Here is an 18,489-nt window from a genome sequence, read left to right on the forward strand (position 1 = left end):
TCCTCGGCTAGTCTTAACGAAGACCTATAGAATTAAGGGAGGGGTCCCTAAATGAACTAAGGACTGGGACAAAAATAGGACACCTCCTAAACAGAAGTTCTTGCAGAGCACAAAAGACAAACTGACAAAAAGTACTAGAGGTCCCAGAGGACCAAGCGAACTGACAGAGATAGGCACCGAAGCACCTGGCTAGAAAGACAGTCAAACAACACTGAAGTCCAGCAAAGCCAGAAGGGCGGAGCTGGAATATATAGGCAGATGTTCACGTGACCGCAAAACACAAGATAGCAAAAACTAACAGGAGGGTTCTAACACTAGCGGTGTGCTTGGGATCACTGTCATGCTGAAAGACGCAGCCACGTTTCATCTTCAATGCCCTTGCTGATGGAAGGAGGTTTGCACTCAAAATCTCACGATACATGGCCCCATTCATTCTTTCATGTACACGGATCAGTCGTCCTGGTCCCTTAGCAGAGAAATAGCCCCAAAGCATGATGTTGTCACCCCCATGCTTCACAGTAGGTATGGTGCTCTTTGAATGCAACTCAGCATTCTTTCTCCTGCAAACTCGACGAGTTGTGTTTCTACCAAATAGTTCTACTTTGGTTTCATCTGACCATATGACATTCTCCCAATACTCTTCTGGATCATCCAAATGCTCTCTAGCAAACTTTAGACGGGCCCAGAAATGTAATGGCTTAAGCAGGGGGACACATCTGGCACTGCAGGATCTGAGTCCCTGGCGGCTTAGTATGTTACCGATGGTAGCCTGTATAATGTTGGTCCCAGCTCTCTGCAGGTCATTCACTAGGTCCCCCCATGTGGTTCTGGGATTTTTGCTCACCGTTCTTGAGATCATTTTGACCCCACCGGGTGAGATCTTGTGTGGAGCCCCAGATCGAGGGAGATTATCAGTGGTCTTGTATGTCTTCCATTTTCTAATTATTGCTCCCACAGTTGATTTCTTCACACCAAGCGGCTTGCCTACTGCAGATTCAGCCTTCCCAGGCTGGTGCAGGGCTACAATTTTGTTTCTGGTGTCCTTCGACAGCTCTTTGGTCTTCACCATAGTGGAGTTTGGAGTGTGACTGTTTGAGGTTGCGGACAAGTCTCTTTTATATTGATAACAAGTTCAAACAGGTGCCAGTACTACAGGTAATGAGTGGAGGACAGAGGAGCCTCTTAAAGAAGAAGTTACAGGTCTGTGAGATCCAGAAATCTTGCTTGTTTGTAACTGACCAAATACTTATTTTCCACCGAAATTTGAAAAAAAATTGTTTCCAAATCAGATAATGTGATTTTCAGGATTAGTTTTCTCATTTTGTCTCTCATAGTTGAGGTCTACCTATGATGTCAATTACAGACCTCTCTCATCTTTTTAAGTGGGAGAACTTGCACAATTGGTGGCTGACTAAATACTTTTTTTCCCCACTGTATATATGTGTGTATATACACACACACACATACAAAACATTCAAATATATACACTGCCCAGGTGATTATAAAAACACTCACATGTAATATGAACTTATGCACAAGGTAGTTAGTTGGTATTATATAAAGCAGCCATTTGTCCTATCGCTACCTAAAATTTTCTAACCTTGTCCTTAAGGCAGCAATTGGTTTATGGTTCAACACCATATGGACTAAGGTTTCTGAACACACTAAAGTACACAGTAGTCGAACATCCTAGTTTGAGAGGGACTGACTGTACATCTGCTGTGTATGGGGCCTCACGATTTTCCCTAAACAGATATAGTTTAGTTGAAAGAAGGATTTGGGTAATATTTCCTGTCCTTTTCCTGTCAGCACACCAAAAACCTCATGTGTAAGGCTTTATGCAAAGCAAGAAATCACACTTCATTATTTGCACTAGAATTTATGCATGAGATACAGGACACATTCGCTGCTTGTTAGGAATTAAAGAGGGCCTCTCACCAAATTTAACATGTTAAACTGACCACATGATAAAATATTGAATGCAGAGCTGACTGAATAGTAGTTCAGCATTATACCCCTGAGGAAGCCATTTAGTGGCGTAACGCGTGGGGCTCTGGCGCTGTATTATTTTCCCACTATCTGCCTGTCTCCCTGTTGGTGCACTTTCTTTGTGGTAGGTATAGTAGTTGCTGTATACCTTCTATTTGAATATATATACTGGGCTTAGACAGCAATGTGCCCACACATGCACCTTTTGAATGGGAGTAATCTTACCTTCTTATTTTTCTAATGCAACTGCATATATTTTGATACAGTTGTTCTATAAGGTAGCACTTGTAATTGCAGATACTCATCAGATTACTATATTTGTGGGCAGATTTTGGGGAATGATCAGTATTCCCGCTATATTATTATATGTATTACACTTATATTTTGATATACTACATACCTTCATGGGTATTTGCTACATATTTTTAAGTATGTTTTAACTGGAGTGTGTTTAGTGTTCCTAATATAATTTCTTTATAATTTTTCAATCGGTTTGATTTTTATTGCTTATCAAGAATACTTGGTGCCTAAGATATGTACCCCTTGTTCTCTTCTAAGTTTCCAGTCTCTCTTTGGAAGTTTACTGGCACAGTATTCCTTTATTAAATATGTGGTGCTAGAATTTTTTTTTTTTTCTGTTGACTGAATCGTAGTTCTTATTTTTTAATTTCTCCTCTCTATTGCGGAGATATTAGCTTGTAAAGTTTAGGTTATAATTTATGCTATGTACAAGTGGACGTTACCAGTGATTTGTCTCTACAGGTGTGTACTTTTTCCCCTGCATGATGTTGACCAATCATAAGCAGGCAGCAACATACAGGGGATAAAAAGAGAATGCTCCCGGGAAAGCTTAGAACAGGCTTTTTTTCAGTGTGAGACATCTAATAACACACAACTCTACTCTAATCCCCTACCCTGCTTATAATCACTGTAGACGTCGGCAATCAGATCAGTGAAGAGAGCAAAGCTGTGTGTCATTACAAATACCCCTGCATCTGCAGCTCTTCCCTCACAGCATTGTTGTACTCTCCGTTCTCCCACGCTAACTCTACACAGTAGCTGCCAGCAGTGAGATCACAGAGGAGATCAGGGCTGTGTCATTACATGTCTCACACAGAGAAAGCCTGTTTTAAAATGTTCTGGGGACATGTTATTTTATTTCCTCTGTATGTTGCTGCATGCTTAAATGGTCAAAGTTATGCAAGGGAAAAAGTACGAGAGGCAAATCTCTGCTAATGCCCCCTTGGACATAGCATAAGTTATAACCCAAACTTCCAAGCTAATATCTTAGCAATGGAGAGGAGAAATTAAAAAATAAAAGCTACGTTTTATGCAGCTCTGGAGCCACTGTTCCATGATGTGATCAGATTAACATACTCAAACTGGTGAAAAGTCCTTCCTACAAGCTTAAAATGAATATGATTCTACCTGCATTAAACAGCAGCCTTCTCCTTTTGCACTGACAAATAAACCAGTAGGGATGGTGGGAATCTGAAATCAGAACAGAAAAAAACACATTGACAACAATAAGAAAAACAATATAAAAAAACCCTCTAGCTTACGCTAGACCCATTTCTATTCTTTGCTCACCACAGCTCTCTGCAGGATCTTTTTGTTTAGTCTGTGAAGCTCAAAGTTCTCTTGATAGTCCAAATTGGTTGATGCCAGAGATACTGTAAGATTAACGCCACCAATATAGGAAAGGATTGCATATTCAGCTAGAGCTTGTAGGGCCACACACGTGTCCTATGAAAAATTACATATCTTTGTTTGTACATTGTTCCAGACATAATTACGCTATATTAAATTAAATACTAGTGCAAACCTAACCTTGCACTAAAAGATAGATGGATATTAGGGGATCTAAAATTATTTTTGGAATTCACTATTGTCCACCACATTGGTTGGATCCTTTATGTCAGTTGTCACAGTGTGCTCCCAAGTAATGTCATACATATATACAAAGAGGTGTAGTACAAGATAATACTTTTGTAACCTGCTAGCATGAACTTTTAATGCTATACAATTACTTTTTGCATAGTGTAAATGATCAATAGAGGTTATAATTGTTAAAAAATCAATGAATTCATATTAAAATTAATAAATGCCTTCAGGATCTGAACAACCGTTAGGGCCTAGTACACCCAGTCCAGAAGCCTTAATGTTGAAAGATAGCCTTACACAATTTGATCACAAAATAAAACCTATAATAGTAAATACAATAGTATTATGGTAGCACAGTCGCTCAGTTAATTAATGCATTTTTAGGGGTATGGTCTGGCATCTAACTAGTTATAACTCTCTGACCTAGTGTCTCATTAATTTTAGGGTCTGGTCTGTGATCTAAATTAATTTTAGGGGTCTGGTCAAGGGTTAAAATATATTTTTAGAGGTCTGGTCTGGGATCTGATAAGTTGTGGTGACAGTAGTCTGTATTCATTTTCAGGGCATAAGGAGTTTAGGAATCGGATCTGAGGTCTAAATGAGTTTAGGAATCTGATTTGGCACCTGAATTTAAAGGTCAGGGGTCTTATCTGGTTTCTCCGCTGACAAATAATAAATCTTTATTTAAATAGTTTTACAAAGACTGTGAGACGAAAAAAAGATGCCATCCTTTCATCTCGCACCTTTAGGAAATCTAGTTTAATACTCCTGAGCTAGATGGTTTTCCCATTACACAAATTGACAAACAAGATTATCTTATAATATATTATATATTCTAAATCACTGATCTGTATTCTATCACTCCCAGAACCCAGAAATAATTTATCCTTTAAAATCAGAATGATGCATTATTCAAGGCACTATGATTGCATGTCCAACCTGTGTCGATGAAAACCCCCCTAGGGCATTTCGTTGCTGGGAAAGCCATTTCACTACTGGAAGAGCAGATGCCACATCTCCAAGAAGGGTATAAGTTAGCAAAGCATAGGCAGTCATTTCTACTTCTGCAGAGATCACTGAATGAATAGAGAAACAAACAGTAAAGTGACTGGAATGTAGACTCTGTTCACGTTTTTATTTCCAATCTGAAAATGTGCCAAAAAAACTTAACTCACCCGACAGAGGACAAAAGAATGTCTTTTTGTTGTCTATTGGACTCCAATAGATTGGATTGCATCAGCACCCTTTATTTTTACCTGAACAGGAAAGTGCAGTGGGCCAGAAATAATAATGTATACTATAAGGCAGTGGTCCCATCCTTTCTTACCCGGAGAGCCACATTCAGCTCTGAGAGAGAGAGTTTTCAGCTACATCCAGACCTCAACTCTCCGCTCCCCTCAAAGTAGTGACATCCTGCTCCAGCCCCCCCCCCCCCCAAGTTAGTGACACCCAAAGCCCCCATTACCAGTATAATGACAGCCAGATTTCTCAGAGAAATCACACTGAGGCAGTATACGTAGATCCATGGGTTCCCACCTTAGCACAATTAAGTATTCTGACATCAAGTACTCCCACTACACTATCACATCCAGCTTCAAGAACATCCTTTGAATGGCAGCATTATCATATATTCAGATTACTATATTTAGTCTATCCCTAAACCACAAGGCCAATAAGGAACATCCGGATCTGCTCTGCTGTGTGGGGCTACTCAGAAAAGTCACCTGTTCTTCATAGCTGCTGCTAGACCTGGTGCACCAAACTGGCAGACCACTATGAGCCACACATCATGGGCCCGCGAGCCATATGTGGATTTGGAGACACAGGCTGGGGACCCCTGCTTTAAGGTATAACTTTTTTTTTTACTTTTGTGCCATTTGATGACATATACCATTGTAAGGCTATACAAGGGCACATGCTAAAGCCTTCTGCTGGAAGCATATGTTGGGAAATGCTCTCAACATATAAACCTGGGAAGACTCAAATGAGATCTGAACATAGCTTGCTTTTATAAATATCTTAAAACACATACATTCCATATATTCCATTAGAAAAACCTAATTCTAAATGTGAGAGTTATGTAATATTTTAGGAATCACTCCACTATATAACATCTGAGCAAGAAACTCTGACAATTAAATGATGTTAATATATGGGCTTGTAATGTAAGACAATATCCAACACATTCAGAATCTTCTAAAAAAATCCCTAATCTACAATTTTTGTTGATAATAAGAGTACTTTTAAATAAAAAAAAATAGCCAGAAGATTTGACTATTGTATTCTTTTGCAAATCCATCTTCATATTACGTAAGTACAATTATACCCATATTATGATATTGTGATTTGTACAACCCGCCAATAGTAGTAATACGTACAGCGGCATGTAAAAGTTTGGACACTCCTGGTTAAAATTACTGTTATTGGGAACAGTTAAGCAAGTTGAAGATGAAATGATCTCTAAAAGGCCTAAAGTTAAAGCTGACACATTTCCTTTCTATTTTAGGGGAAAAAAATAAATATATTTTCATCTTTTACATTTTAAAAATTACAAAAAGGAAAATGGTCCGATGCAAAAGTTTGGGCACCCTGCATGGTTAGTACCTAGTAGCACCCCCTTTTGAAAGTATCACAGTTTTTTGTAGCCAGACAAGAGTCTTTCAATTTTTGTTATAGGGATTTTCATCCGTTCTTCCTTGGAGAATTCTTCCAATACTGTCAGATTCCTGGGTTGTCTTGCATGCACTGCTATTTTAAGGTCTAGCCACAAATTTTCAATGATGTTCAATTCAGGGAACTGTAAGGGCCATTGTAAAACCTTCAGCTTGCGCCTTTTGAAGTAGTCTATTGGGGATTTTCACGTGTGTTAGGATCATTATCCATTTGTAGAAGCCATCGTCTTTTCAACTTCAGCTTTTTTCAATATGGTGTTTTGTTTGCATCAAGAATTTGTTGAAATTTCATTGAATCCATTGTTCCCTCTACACGTGAAATATTCCCTAAGCCATGGGTTACAACACAACCCCAAAGCATGATTGATCCACTCCCATACTTAATTGTTGGCAAGATGTTCTTTTCCTGAAATTCTGTGCCCTTTTACCTCCACACATACCTTTGATCATTGTGGCCAAAGAGTTCTATTTTAACCTCATTGGTCCACAGGACTTGTTTCCAAAATGCATCAGGCTTGTTTAGATGTTCTTTTTCATACTTATAATGCTGAATTTTATGGTGAGGACGCAGGAGAGGTTTTCTTCTGATGACTCTTCCATTAAGGCCATACTTGTGCAGGTATCTCTGAACAGTAGAACAATGTACCACAACTCCAGAGTCTGCTCAATCTTTCTGAAGGTCTTTTGCAGTCAAACAGGGGATCTGATTTGCCTCTCTAGCAATTCTACAAGCAGCTCTCACTGAAATTTAGCTTGTTCTTCCAGACCTTATATTGACATCCACTGTTCCTGTTAACTATCATTTCTTAATTAAATTTTGAACTGAGGAAAGGGCAACTTGAAAACGCTTTGCTATCTTCTTATAGCCTTCTCCTGCTTTGTGGGCCTCCACGATTTTCATTTTCAGAGTGCTAAGCAGCTGCTTAGAAGAGCCCATGACTGCTGTTTTTTGGCACAAGGTTAGAGGAGGCTGGGTTTTCATAAAGCTAGGAAATTTGCATCACCTGGCCTATCAATGATAGTAAACAAGCCATAACCCTAACAGGCTAATTAAGGTCTGAAACTTTGGCCAAAGTTATCTGAGCACACAACTCTCCAAGGGTGCCCAAACTTTTGCATCGGCCCATTTTCCTTTTTAGAATTTTTGAAATGTAAAAAATGACAGTATTTATTTTTTTTGCCTAAAATACAAAGGAAATGTGGCATCTTTAACTCTAGGCCTTTTAGAGATCATTTCATCTTCAACTTGCTTAACTCTTCACAATAACAGTAATTTTTATCAGGGGTGCCAAAACTTTTACATGCCACTGTATATACCACTAATCATCACAGAAATTGATGCACAGTTGATTATACAGTGGGTATGGAAAGTATTCAGACCCCTTTCAATTTTTCACTCTTTGTTTCATTGCAGCCATTTTGTAAATTCTAAAAAGATTTTTTTTTCATTAAAGTACACTCTGCACCCCATCTTGACTGAAAAAAAACCAGAAATGTAGAAATTTTTGCAAATTTATTAAAAAAGAAAAACTGAAATATCACATGGTCATAAGTATTCAGACCCTTTGCTCAGTATTGAGTAGAAGCACCCTTTTGAGCTAGTACAGCCATGAGTCTTCTTGGGAATGATGCAACAAGTATTTCACACCTGGATTTGGGGATCCTCTGCCATTCTTCCTTGCAGATCCTCTCCAGTTCCGTCAGGTTGGATGGTGAACGTTGGTGGACAGCCATTTTCAGGTCTCTCCAGAGATGCTCAATTGGGTTTAGGTCAGGGCTCTGGCTGGGCCAGTCAAGAATGGTCACAAAGTTGTTCTGAAGCCACTCCTTTGTTATTTTAGCTGTGTGCTTAGGGTCATTGTCTTATTGGAAGGTGAACCTTCAGCCAAGTCTGAAGTCCAGAGCACTCTGGAAGAGGTTTTCATCTAGGATATCTCTGTACTTGGCCGCATTCATGTTTCCTTCAATTGCAACCAGTCATCCTGTCCCTGCAGCTGAAAAACACCCCCATAGCATGATGCTGCCACCACCATGTTTCACTGTTGGGATTGTATTGGGCAGGTGATGAGCAGTGCCTGGTTTTCTCCACACATACCGCTTAGAATTATCACCAAAAAGTTCTATCTTCGTCTCATTAGACCAGAGAATCTTATTTCTCATAGTCTGGGAGTCCTTCATGTGTTTTTGAGCAAACTCTATGCAGGCTTTCGTATGTCTTGAACTGATGAGAGGCTTTTGTTGGGCCATTCTGCCATAAAGGCCCGACTGGTGGAGGGCTGCAGTGATAGTTGACTTTGTGGAACTTTCTCCCATCTCCCTACTGCATCTCTGGAGCTCAGCTGCAGTGATCTGGGGTTCTTCTTTACCTCTCTCACCAAGGCTCTTCTCCCACGATTGCTCAGTTTGGCTGCACGGCCAGGTCTAGGAAGACTTCTGGTGGTCCCAAACTTCTTCCATTTAAGGATTATGGAGGCCACTGTGCTCTTAGGAACCTTGAGTAATGCAGAAATTCTTTTGTAACCTTGGCCACAATTGCCTTGCCACAATTCTGTCTGAGTTCCTTGGGCAGTTCCTTTGAGTTCATGATTCTCATTTGGTCTGACATGCACTGTGAGCTGTGAGGTCTTATATAGACCGGTGTGTGCCTTTCCAAATCAAGTCCTATCAGTTTAATTAAACACAGCTGGACTCCAATGAAGGAGTAGAACCATCTCAAGGAAGATCCCAAGGAAATGGACAGCATGTGACTTAAATATGAGTGCCTGAGCAAAGGGTCTGAATACTTATGACCATGTGATATTTCAGTTTTTCTTTTTTAATAAATTTGCAAAAAATTCTACATTTCTGTTTTTTTTCAGTCAAGATGGGGTGCAGAGTGTACTTTAATGAGAAAAAAAATCAACTTTTTAGAATTTACCAAATGGCTGCAATGAAACAAAGAGTGAAAAATTTAAAGGAGTCTGAATACTTTACATACCCACTGTAATCTGTTTTTTTTTAAGCGTCTCTCATTTTTCTTATCTGTAGAAGCTCCACATCAGCATATCCCCCTGTCATATCTGTAACTTCATTGCAGGCCCTCCCAGATCCTTCAGAGGCTGTACAAATGTATTAACTTTCAAGATGAAGAATGCTGCTTTTGATCAATCCCCACTGTGGTTATTTCGAAAAAAGGTATACATGCTTAACAACAGATAGGTTAGTCGTAGGGGGGTAGCTATAATTGGTGCAGGGGTTGCAATTGCTCCCAAGCCCAAAAATTCCCTTTGCCTCATATGGAAAGATTATTGCGATTGGAGATTTTGCATAGAGGCCCACAAGCTTCAAGTTACACCACTGATAAGACTCTAAATATAGTAAAAAATATACTATAAAGAAGAGGATATAATTAAACTATATGCTTTGTAGTGTCAGGTAACAGAAGAGTACTGGGGAGAGTATTCGGTTTACCAGTTATTTCAGATTGATACAATTTGGTATCTATCAACTTTTCAAGAAAACGGGAAGAAGAGTTTAATATGTGAGGGATTTTTATTGTTGTATTATTGACCATTTCACAATAATGCATGTGTCTATGTGTTACCTGACTGTGATAGTCCATCACTGAAACCCATGAATGTGTCCTCTTCTGTTGCCAATGAGCCAGTCAAGCTCCAATGAGTGAAACCATCTTAAATAAAAGGAGACCAATTAATTAAACATAGATTGTGAATGATTATCAAGTGTTTTTCAGGCAAGTGAGGAGCAGGTACCTTTTGTTATAGCCATGCTATATAGTCTCCTGAGAGCCAGAGAAGCATAAGTGCTACGCAACAGTGTCAAGGAATATGTAGTCAGTGCTGTGGTATAAGGGTCATTTGCTGAATACATGTGGGTTTCCAAATATTCTTTGGCTTTTGAAACGGCAACTTTTTCTTCCTAGGAAAACAAGGAAAAGATGAATAAAAGATGAAACGGCTATAATTCTATAATGATAGAACATTATGTGACGCTTTGGAACACTTAGGTTATGTCTATAATGTCCTCTATTCTGGTTCAAATACTTGGAAGGAATTAGTGTAATGTTTAGCACTTAGAATATTTGCTTTTGCCCTTACCTCAGAGGTGACTCCAGTCTCCAGCAGAGCCGCTGCAACATATGCAGTTAGAGCAATTTTTCCATGATTCCCACCCTGTACAAAAAAAGGCAAAATGTAATTTATAGTGCCCATACTAGGTTTGCCTTTATAAACATCCATTGTTATTTGAAATATACTGGTTTATACTGGAAAGGGTTTTATTAGTTTTCAGAAAGATTAAATGGGGTTTAGTCCTTAAGATAGGACATAAATACCAGATCTGTAGGGGTCCTTTTAAAGTAGTACAAACTGTTACAACTAACGCTGTACAATTATCTTGAACGAGCTTTCCTAGGAAAACTCATTCACAATAATCATGCAGTCGAAATAGACTGCAAAACACTTGTTCATCGTTTGAAATGATCTTTTGGTTTGCACAAAAGATCATAGTACTCGGCAGCACATCGTTCTGCGCTGCCGAGAATAATAGCAGCCGTTACGCACTGAAGAATCTATGACAGGTCGTTCCATGAGCATCTGAACCATGGTCTGCATGTGTAAACTAGCTATTAAATGACCACTGATCGGTAAAAATGTTGCCAGCACACATTTAACTATTAGCACCACACAGAGTAAATGGACCTTAACCCCTTAACGACCGCCGTAACACATTTTCCGTGAAAATGAACAGCTGAGGAATAAGGCTGTAGCACCCCCCAGAGTCGGAAATTCTCCGAGGTCTCAGCTATTGGGGGTAGCTGAGACTCTAGAGAATATGATCAGGGCCGGTTCTTACGGTCTCCTGTCACGTGATCGCCGTTATTCACAGAATAACGGCGATCACAAAAAAAAAAGTGTGCCCGCGGTTTACAATCATTTCTCTCTCTCCTGACATGATATACATGTCAGAGGAGAGAGAAATTAAGCCCCCCGAGACCCCCGGTACCTCCACCGTCATCTGATCACCCCCCAGATCTTTCCCCGGCGCTCCAGCATCTTGTTAGAGAAAAAAATGGTAGGCGCATAAGCAGTGCGCCCACCGAGATCTGCTGGCCAGTGCCCGGCAACAACAGGGAATTTTCCCTATTGGTTCATTTTGATCACTGTGATAAACCCTATCACAGTGATAAAAATAAAAAAAATAATAAATCAAACCCCCACTTGTCCCCCCTTAGGTAAATAAAAATTATAAAATAAAAAATATATATTTTTTGTTAGGGTTAGCCCAGGGATAGGGTTAGGGATAGCCCAGGGTTGGGGTTAGCCCAGGGTTAGGGTTAGCCCAGGGTTAGGGTTAGGGTTAGCCCAGGGTCACGGTTAGCCCAGGGTTAGGGTTAGGGTTAGTCCAAGGTTAGGGTTAGCCCGGGGTTACGGTTAGCCCAGGGTTAGGGTTAGCCCAGGGTTAGGGCTAGAGTTAGGCCAGGGTTAGGGTTAGAGTTAGCCCAGGGTTAGGGTCAGGGTAACCCTAGGGTTAGCTCTGGGTTAGGGTTAGCCCAGGGTTAGGGTTAGCCCAGGGTTAGGGTTAGGGTTGTGTTAGGGTTACGGTTAGGATTAGGGCTAGGGTTTTGTTAGGGTTGTGTTGGGGTTGGGATTCTTTCAAAAGTAAAGAAAAAAAATGACGACGATATGGCGACTAGTGTTCAGCTCAAGTGCTCGCTACTTGAGTTTGCATCGGGTGCTCGGGTATGCACCGAGTATCGCGGGTGCTGAAGTGACATGCTCGGGTCCTCGCCGCCAATGTTTCGCGGTTGTTATGCAGCCAAAAAAACCTTGCGGGGATTGCCTTCCATAAAAGAGCGATCCCCGTATGTTTTTTTTGGGTGTCTAACAACCGTGAAACATGCGGGACGGGAACTCGAGCAAACTCAAATAGCGAGCACTTGCGCTCAAGACTAGTGACAACTTATTCAATATGATGACCTAATGTTATCAAATTCTGTGTCGTACCTCTGGGCTCAAAATGTTCACCATACCCCTTGATAAAATCCTTGAGGGGAGTAGTTTCCAAAATGGGGTCACTTGTGGGGGGTTGCCACTATTTAGGCGCATCAGAGGCTCCCCAAACGTGTCATGGCGTTATTCAAGCAACTTTTATATTCAAAAAGTGAAATGGCGCTCCTTCCCTTCCGAGCTCTGCCGTGCGCCCAAACAGTGGTTTTCACCCACATATGGGGTATCGCCTTACTCAGGAGAAATTGCACAACAAATTTTATGGTGCAGTTTCTCCTGTTACCCTTATGAAAATGCAAAATTGGGGGCTGAAAAACATTTTTGTGGGAAAAATGTGAACATTTTATTTTTACGGCTCAATGTTATAAACTTCTGTGAAGCACCTGAGGGTTCAGGGTGCTCACCACACATCTAGATAAGTTCCCTGAGGGGTCTAGTTTCCAAAATTGTGTCACTTGTGGGTGGGTTTCCACTGTTTAGGCACATCAGGGGCTCCCCAAACGCGACATGGCGTCCACTAATTATTCAAGCAAATTTTACATTCAAGTCAAATGGCGCTCCTTCCCTTCCGAACCTTACCGTGCGCCCAAACAGTGGTTTTCCCCCACATATGGGGTATCAGCGCGCTCATGAGAAATTGCACTACAAATTTTGTGCCCATTTTCTCTTGTTACCCTTGAGAAAATTAAAAATTTGGAGTCTAAAGTAAAATTTGTGTGAAAAAAAGTAAAATGTTCATTATTTCCTTCCACGTTGCTTCAGTTAACTTCACATGTGATGTGGTCCCTAAAAAAATGGTTTTGTAAATTATGTTGGAAAAATGAGAAATCGCTGGTCAACTTTTAACCCTTATAACTTCCTAACAAAAAAAAAAAATTTGTTTCCAAAATTGTGCTGCTGTAAAGTAGACATGCGGGAAATGTTATTTATTAACTATTTTGTGTGACATATCTCTCTGATTTAAGGGCATGAAAATTCAAAGTTTGAAAATTGCTAAATTTTCTAAATTTTCATCAAATTTCCATTTTTTTTCACAAATAAACGCAAGTCATATCGAAGTAATTTTACCACAATCATGAAGTACAATATGTCACGAAAAACAATCTCAGAATCAGGGGAATCCGTTGAAGCGTTCCAGAGTAATTACCTCATAAAGTGACAATGGTCAGAATTGTAAAAATTGGCTTGGTCATTAAGTACATAATTGGCTCCATCCTTAAGGGGTTAGCTTAATAAGATCATATATTTGTGTCTTTTCTAGAGATGGCTCAGAAAAAAATTGTATATTTGATTACTTTGTTCAGACTGAACATGACGTTTATTTGCTTTCTTCTATAACACGATTTTAGACATCTGCTCACCTGAATATCCTTGTTTAGAATACGTCCCATGGCTGGAAAAGAGCCATCTCTCTTTTGGTGCTGGATAATCCAATCTTTAGCTGCAGAAAGCTCTAATGGATCAATAAAGATGAAGCCACGAGACTGTGCAAATGATTTCAACACAAAGGCTGTAAGCCTGGAAATAAGGACAGAGTAATGAGCATGAAAACATTGTGGTTGAGAGTAGAAATTGTTCAGATCCTTTGACTTCTTTCTTACCACATACTTCCAGAAGAGTCCCTCTCCCCAAAGGCACTGTATGAGCCATCCTGTCTTTTGTATGTCAACTGGCGTTGATAGCCTGTGAGAAGACAAGTGAAAATCATTCCACAAATGATATATCACATAAAGAAGACATCTGCACACATAGGTTCAATAAAATAAGATAAATTATTAATTAATGGGTCTCCGATGCCAAGGAGTCCTTTATAAGGCTACGTAGGAATGGAAACAAGATAAACAAGAAATACTCATAACAAGGGCTATTTTTAAGACGTTTAAAGGTCCATTTACATGCACTAATTTCCTAAACCATTGATGAACAATCCTTGATGTACAAACATTTTATGATGCTAATCATATATGTATGTAGAGGGTAATATCAGCAGATCTAGCAATACAGTTCTATAGGAAGTCAGACAATGACCACTTTCTTAACAAAAAATAATGATCATTTTTCTTTAACACTAGATATCATTAACTATAAATGAAAGATCCATTGGCGTTGACAAAGAACCTTTAGAACCTATATACCAGACATAGTTTATGAGCAAGATATACACTGTGTGCAGAATTATTAGGCAAGTTGTATTTTAGAGGATTATTTTTATTATTGATCAACAACTATGTTCTCAATCAACCGAAAAGATTCATAAATATCCAAGCTTAATATTTTTGGAAGTTGGAGTGGGTTTTTTTTAGATTTGGCTATCTTAGGAGGATATCTGTTTGTGCAGGTAACTATTACTGTGCAGAATTATTAGGCAACTTAATAAAAAACAAATATAATCCCATCTCACTTGTTTATTTTCACCAGGTAAACCAATATCAGTGCACAAAATTTAGAGATAAACATTTCTGACATGCAAAAACAAAAAACAAAAAAATTAGTGATCAATATAGCCACCTTTCTTTATGATGACACTCAACAGCCTTCCATCCATAGATTCTGTCAGTTGCTTGATCTGTTTTCGATCAGCATTGTGTGCAGCAGCCACCACAGCCTCCCAGACACTGTTCTGAGAGGTGTACTGTTTTCCCTCCCTGTAGATCTCACATTATATGATGGACCACGGGTTCTCTATGGGGTTCAGATCGGGTGAACAAGGGGGCCATGTCATTATTTTTTCATCTTTTAGACCTTTACTGGCCAGCCACGCTGTGGAGTAGTTGGATGCATGTGATGGAGCATTGTCCTGCATGAAAATCATGTTTTTCTTGAACGATACCAACTTCTTCCTGTACCACTGCTTGAAGAAGTTGTCTTCCAGAAACTGGCAGTAGGTCTGGGAGTTGAGCTTCACTCCATCATCAACCCGAAAAGGTCCCACAAGTTCATCTTTGATGATACCAGCCCATACCAGTACCCCACCTCCACCTTGCTGGCGTCTGAGTCGGAGTGGAGCTCTCTGCCCTTTACTGATCCAGCCTCTGGCCCATCCATCTGGCCCATCAAGAGTCACTCTCATTTCATCAGTCCATAAAACCTTTGAAAAATCAGTCTTAAGATATTTCTTGGCCCATTCTTGACTTTTTATCTTATGTTTCTTGTTCAAAGGTGGTCGTTTTTCAGCCTGCCTTACCTTGGCCATGTCCCTGAGTATTGCACACCTTGTGCTTTTTGATACTCCAGTAACGTTGCAGCTCTGAAATATGGCAAAACTGGTGGCGAATGGCATCTTGGAAGCTTCACGCTTGATTTTCCTCAATTCATGGGCAGTTATTTTGCGCCTTTTTTGGCCAACACGTTTCTTGCGACCCTGTTGGCTATTTGCCATGAAACGCTTGATTGTTCGGTGATCACGCTTCAAAAGTCTGGAAATTTCAAGACTGTTGCATCCCTCTGCAAGACATCTCACAATTTTGGACTTTTCAGAGCAAGTCAAATCTCTCTTCTGACCCATTTTGCTAAAGGAAAGGAAGTTGCCTAATAATTAAGCACACCTTATATAGGGTATTGATGTCATTAGTCAACACCCCTCCTCATTACAGAGATGCACATCACCAGATTTACTTAATTGGTAGTTGGCTCTCAAGCCTATGCAGCTTGGAGTTGGACAACAGGTATAAAAAGTATCATGTGATCAAAATACTCATTTGCCTAATAATTCTGCACACAGTGTATTCACAAGGAAAATGTTTCGCTTGCCTCTCCTGCTCTCACCACTGGGATTAATGGTCTGCAGTGTGTACAGATACATAGAAAGCAGTCAGCTGTCAATCACTCAGTGAAAAGGGCAAGAGTGCTTATCTCAAAAATACACCATTTTCATAAGCTATATGCCAGATGCATTCTCTGATTGCACCTATTAAATTATATATATATATATATATATATATATATATACATATACACACACACAGTGGTGTGAAAAGGTGTTTACTCCCTTCCTGATTTGTTATTCTTTTGCATCTTTGTCACACTTAAATGTTTCAGATCACAAAACAAACTTAAATATAAAACAAAGATAACACAAGTAGACAAAAAAATGCAGTTTTTAAAGAAAGATCTTTATTATTACGGGAAAAAGAAATCCAAACCTACAGGATCCTGTGTGAAAAAGTGATTGTGCCTGTAGTGCGGCGGTGTTCACACTGTGCGGTAATGAGGCAGTGACCCAAGGAAAGTTCAACTTAAATGTTTTTATTTGCAAAAATCACAACTTAAATGCAAAAGATGTCCTCCGGATCGCAGCCAGGTGATCCAAACAGTCCGTGAAAACCTGTTGCCATGGGAGATGGCAGCGTCGTTTCACTCTGAGGTGCGCCAGTTACGTTGCCTCAGAGGCCTTCACACAAGCTTGCCGTGCACAGTGCCTCCTGCTCTGAAGCTTGCAAACAAACCACTGACACACCCAAACCTTTGCTGCAGGTTTTCAAATGAAACTGCGGACATGAGCCACTTGTAAGACCCGGCTGGAGGAAGCGAACCGCCTACTTCCATCCTGTAGATTGCTCCAAAAATAAAAGCCCATGCCGGGTTTTCCTAATCTGATTTGGCTAAATAGCTTGACCAAGTTCACCTTACTTTTATTTTTCACAGCAACCACAGATGTCTGTCATTGCAATGCACTCCAGCGGGTTCAATATGCCTCTATGCGCATCCCGAGGATACATACCGTCCCCTCACTGCCTCACATATCCCCCCCCCCCTGTTCACACTCGTGGGATTGAACACCTGTCACCATACAGGGTGCCCGTGACAGGGCATCCGCATTTCCCTGTGACTTCCCTGCTTGATGTTCCACCGAGAAACTGAAATTTTGTAGGGACAGGAATCATCTGGTGACTCGAATATTCCTCTCCTTGGCATTTCTCATCCATACCAAGGGTGAATGGTCTGTCACCAAGCGAAACTGTTGCCCGAGCAAATAAGGTAGGGACTCCAAGGCCCACTTAATAGCAAAGCACTCCTTCTCCACTAAGCTATAATTTTTCTCTGCCGGGGTAAGTTTCCTACTCAAGTAGGTGACCGGATCTTCATCCCCGTTCACATCTTGCGACAGTACCGCTCCTAGGCCTACCTCAGAGATATCTGTTTGCACGATGAAGCCTTTCTTGAAGTTGGGGCTAGTGAGGACAGGCTGTCCGCACAATGCCAGCTTTATGGATTGGAACGCTTCTTCTGCCTGAGGGTTCCATCGAACCGACTTTCTCCCCTTTAAGAGATTGGTTAGGGGTGCCGATCTCCCAGCAAAATTAGGTATACACTGGCGGTAGTACCCAACGAGGCCGAGTAACACTCTCACCTGTTTAGGGGTCAAAGGTCTGGGCCAGTTTTGAATGGCCTCAATCTTGTTTATTTGGGGTTTGATAACCCCACGGCCAATCACATACCCTAAGTACCGGGCTTCCTCGAGATCTATCGCACATTTTTTTGGGTTAGCTGTCAGGCCCGCTGCTCTGAGTGAATACACTACTGCTTATACCTGGGACATGTGGATATGCCAATCAGTACTAAAGATGATAATATCATCCAAATACGCGGATGCATACTTCTGATGGGGCTCCAACACTATGTCCATCAGCCTCTGGAACGTAGTCGGGGCCCCATGTAATGCAAAAGGCAAGACGACATAGTGATAGAGGCCCTCTGGTGTTACAAAGGTGGTCTTTTCTTTCGCCAACTCTGTCAGAGGCACCTGCCAGTAACGAGCGTGCTGAAGTACTGGGCCTGCCCCAGGCACCATCCACCAACATACAGTGGACCCTTGACAATGCGTCAGCATTGCCATGCAGTTTCCCAGGCCTAAGCTCTACCTGGAAGCTGAACTCCTGAAGAGCTATGAACCACCTGCCACCTGGTTACTCAAGCATTGTTCCCCTTCTTCTCGC

The 18,489-nt window shown here is 40.7% G+C and overlaps 1 protein-coding gene across 1 annotated transcript in view; it reads right to left on the reverse strand.

Annotated features, from left to right (window-relative positions):
• The window catches only part of CPAMD8 (C3 and PZP like alpha-2-macroglobulin domain containing 8), a 265,715-nt gene that overhangs the window by 88,881 nt on the left and 158,345 nt on the right, over positions 1-18,489 (reverse strand). The window contains exons 27-34 of the mRNA XM_073656527.1: positions 14,155-14,236; positions 13,915-14,071; positions 10,643-10,717; positions 10,298-10,463; positions 10,129-10,215; positions 4,813-4,949; positions 3,580-3,735; positions 3,418-3,480 (exon numbers count right to left, since the gene is read on the reverse strand). Of these exons, the coding sequence (XP_073512628.1) occupies positions 3,418-3,480; positions 3,580-3,735; positions 4,813-4,949; positions 10,129-10,215; positions 10,298-10,463; positions 10,643-10,717; positions 13,915-14,071; positions 14,155-14,236 (923 nt within the window). The remainder of the gene's footprint in view (positions 1-3,417; positions 3,481-3,579; positions 3,736-4,812; positions 4,950-10,128; positions 10,216-10,297; positions 10,464-10,642; positions 10,718-13,914; positions 14,072-14,154; positions 14,237-18,489) is intronic.

Source organism: Phyllobates terribilis, unplaced genomic scaffold (genome assembly GCF_046119375.1).
Source record: "Phyllobates terribilis strain yellow unplaced genomic scaffold, ASM4611937v1 Scaffold_1__5_contigs__length_1240528914, whole genome shotgun sequence".
Classification (NCBI taxonomy): domain Eukaryota; kingdom Metazoa; phylum Chordata; class Amphibia; order Anura; family Dendrobatidae; genus Phyllobates; species Phyllobates terribilis.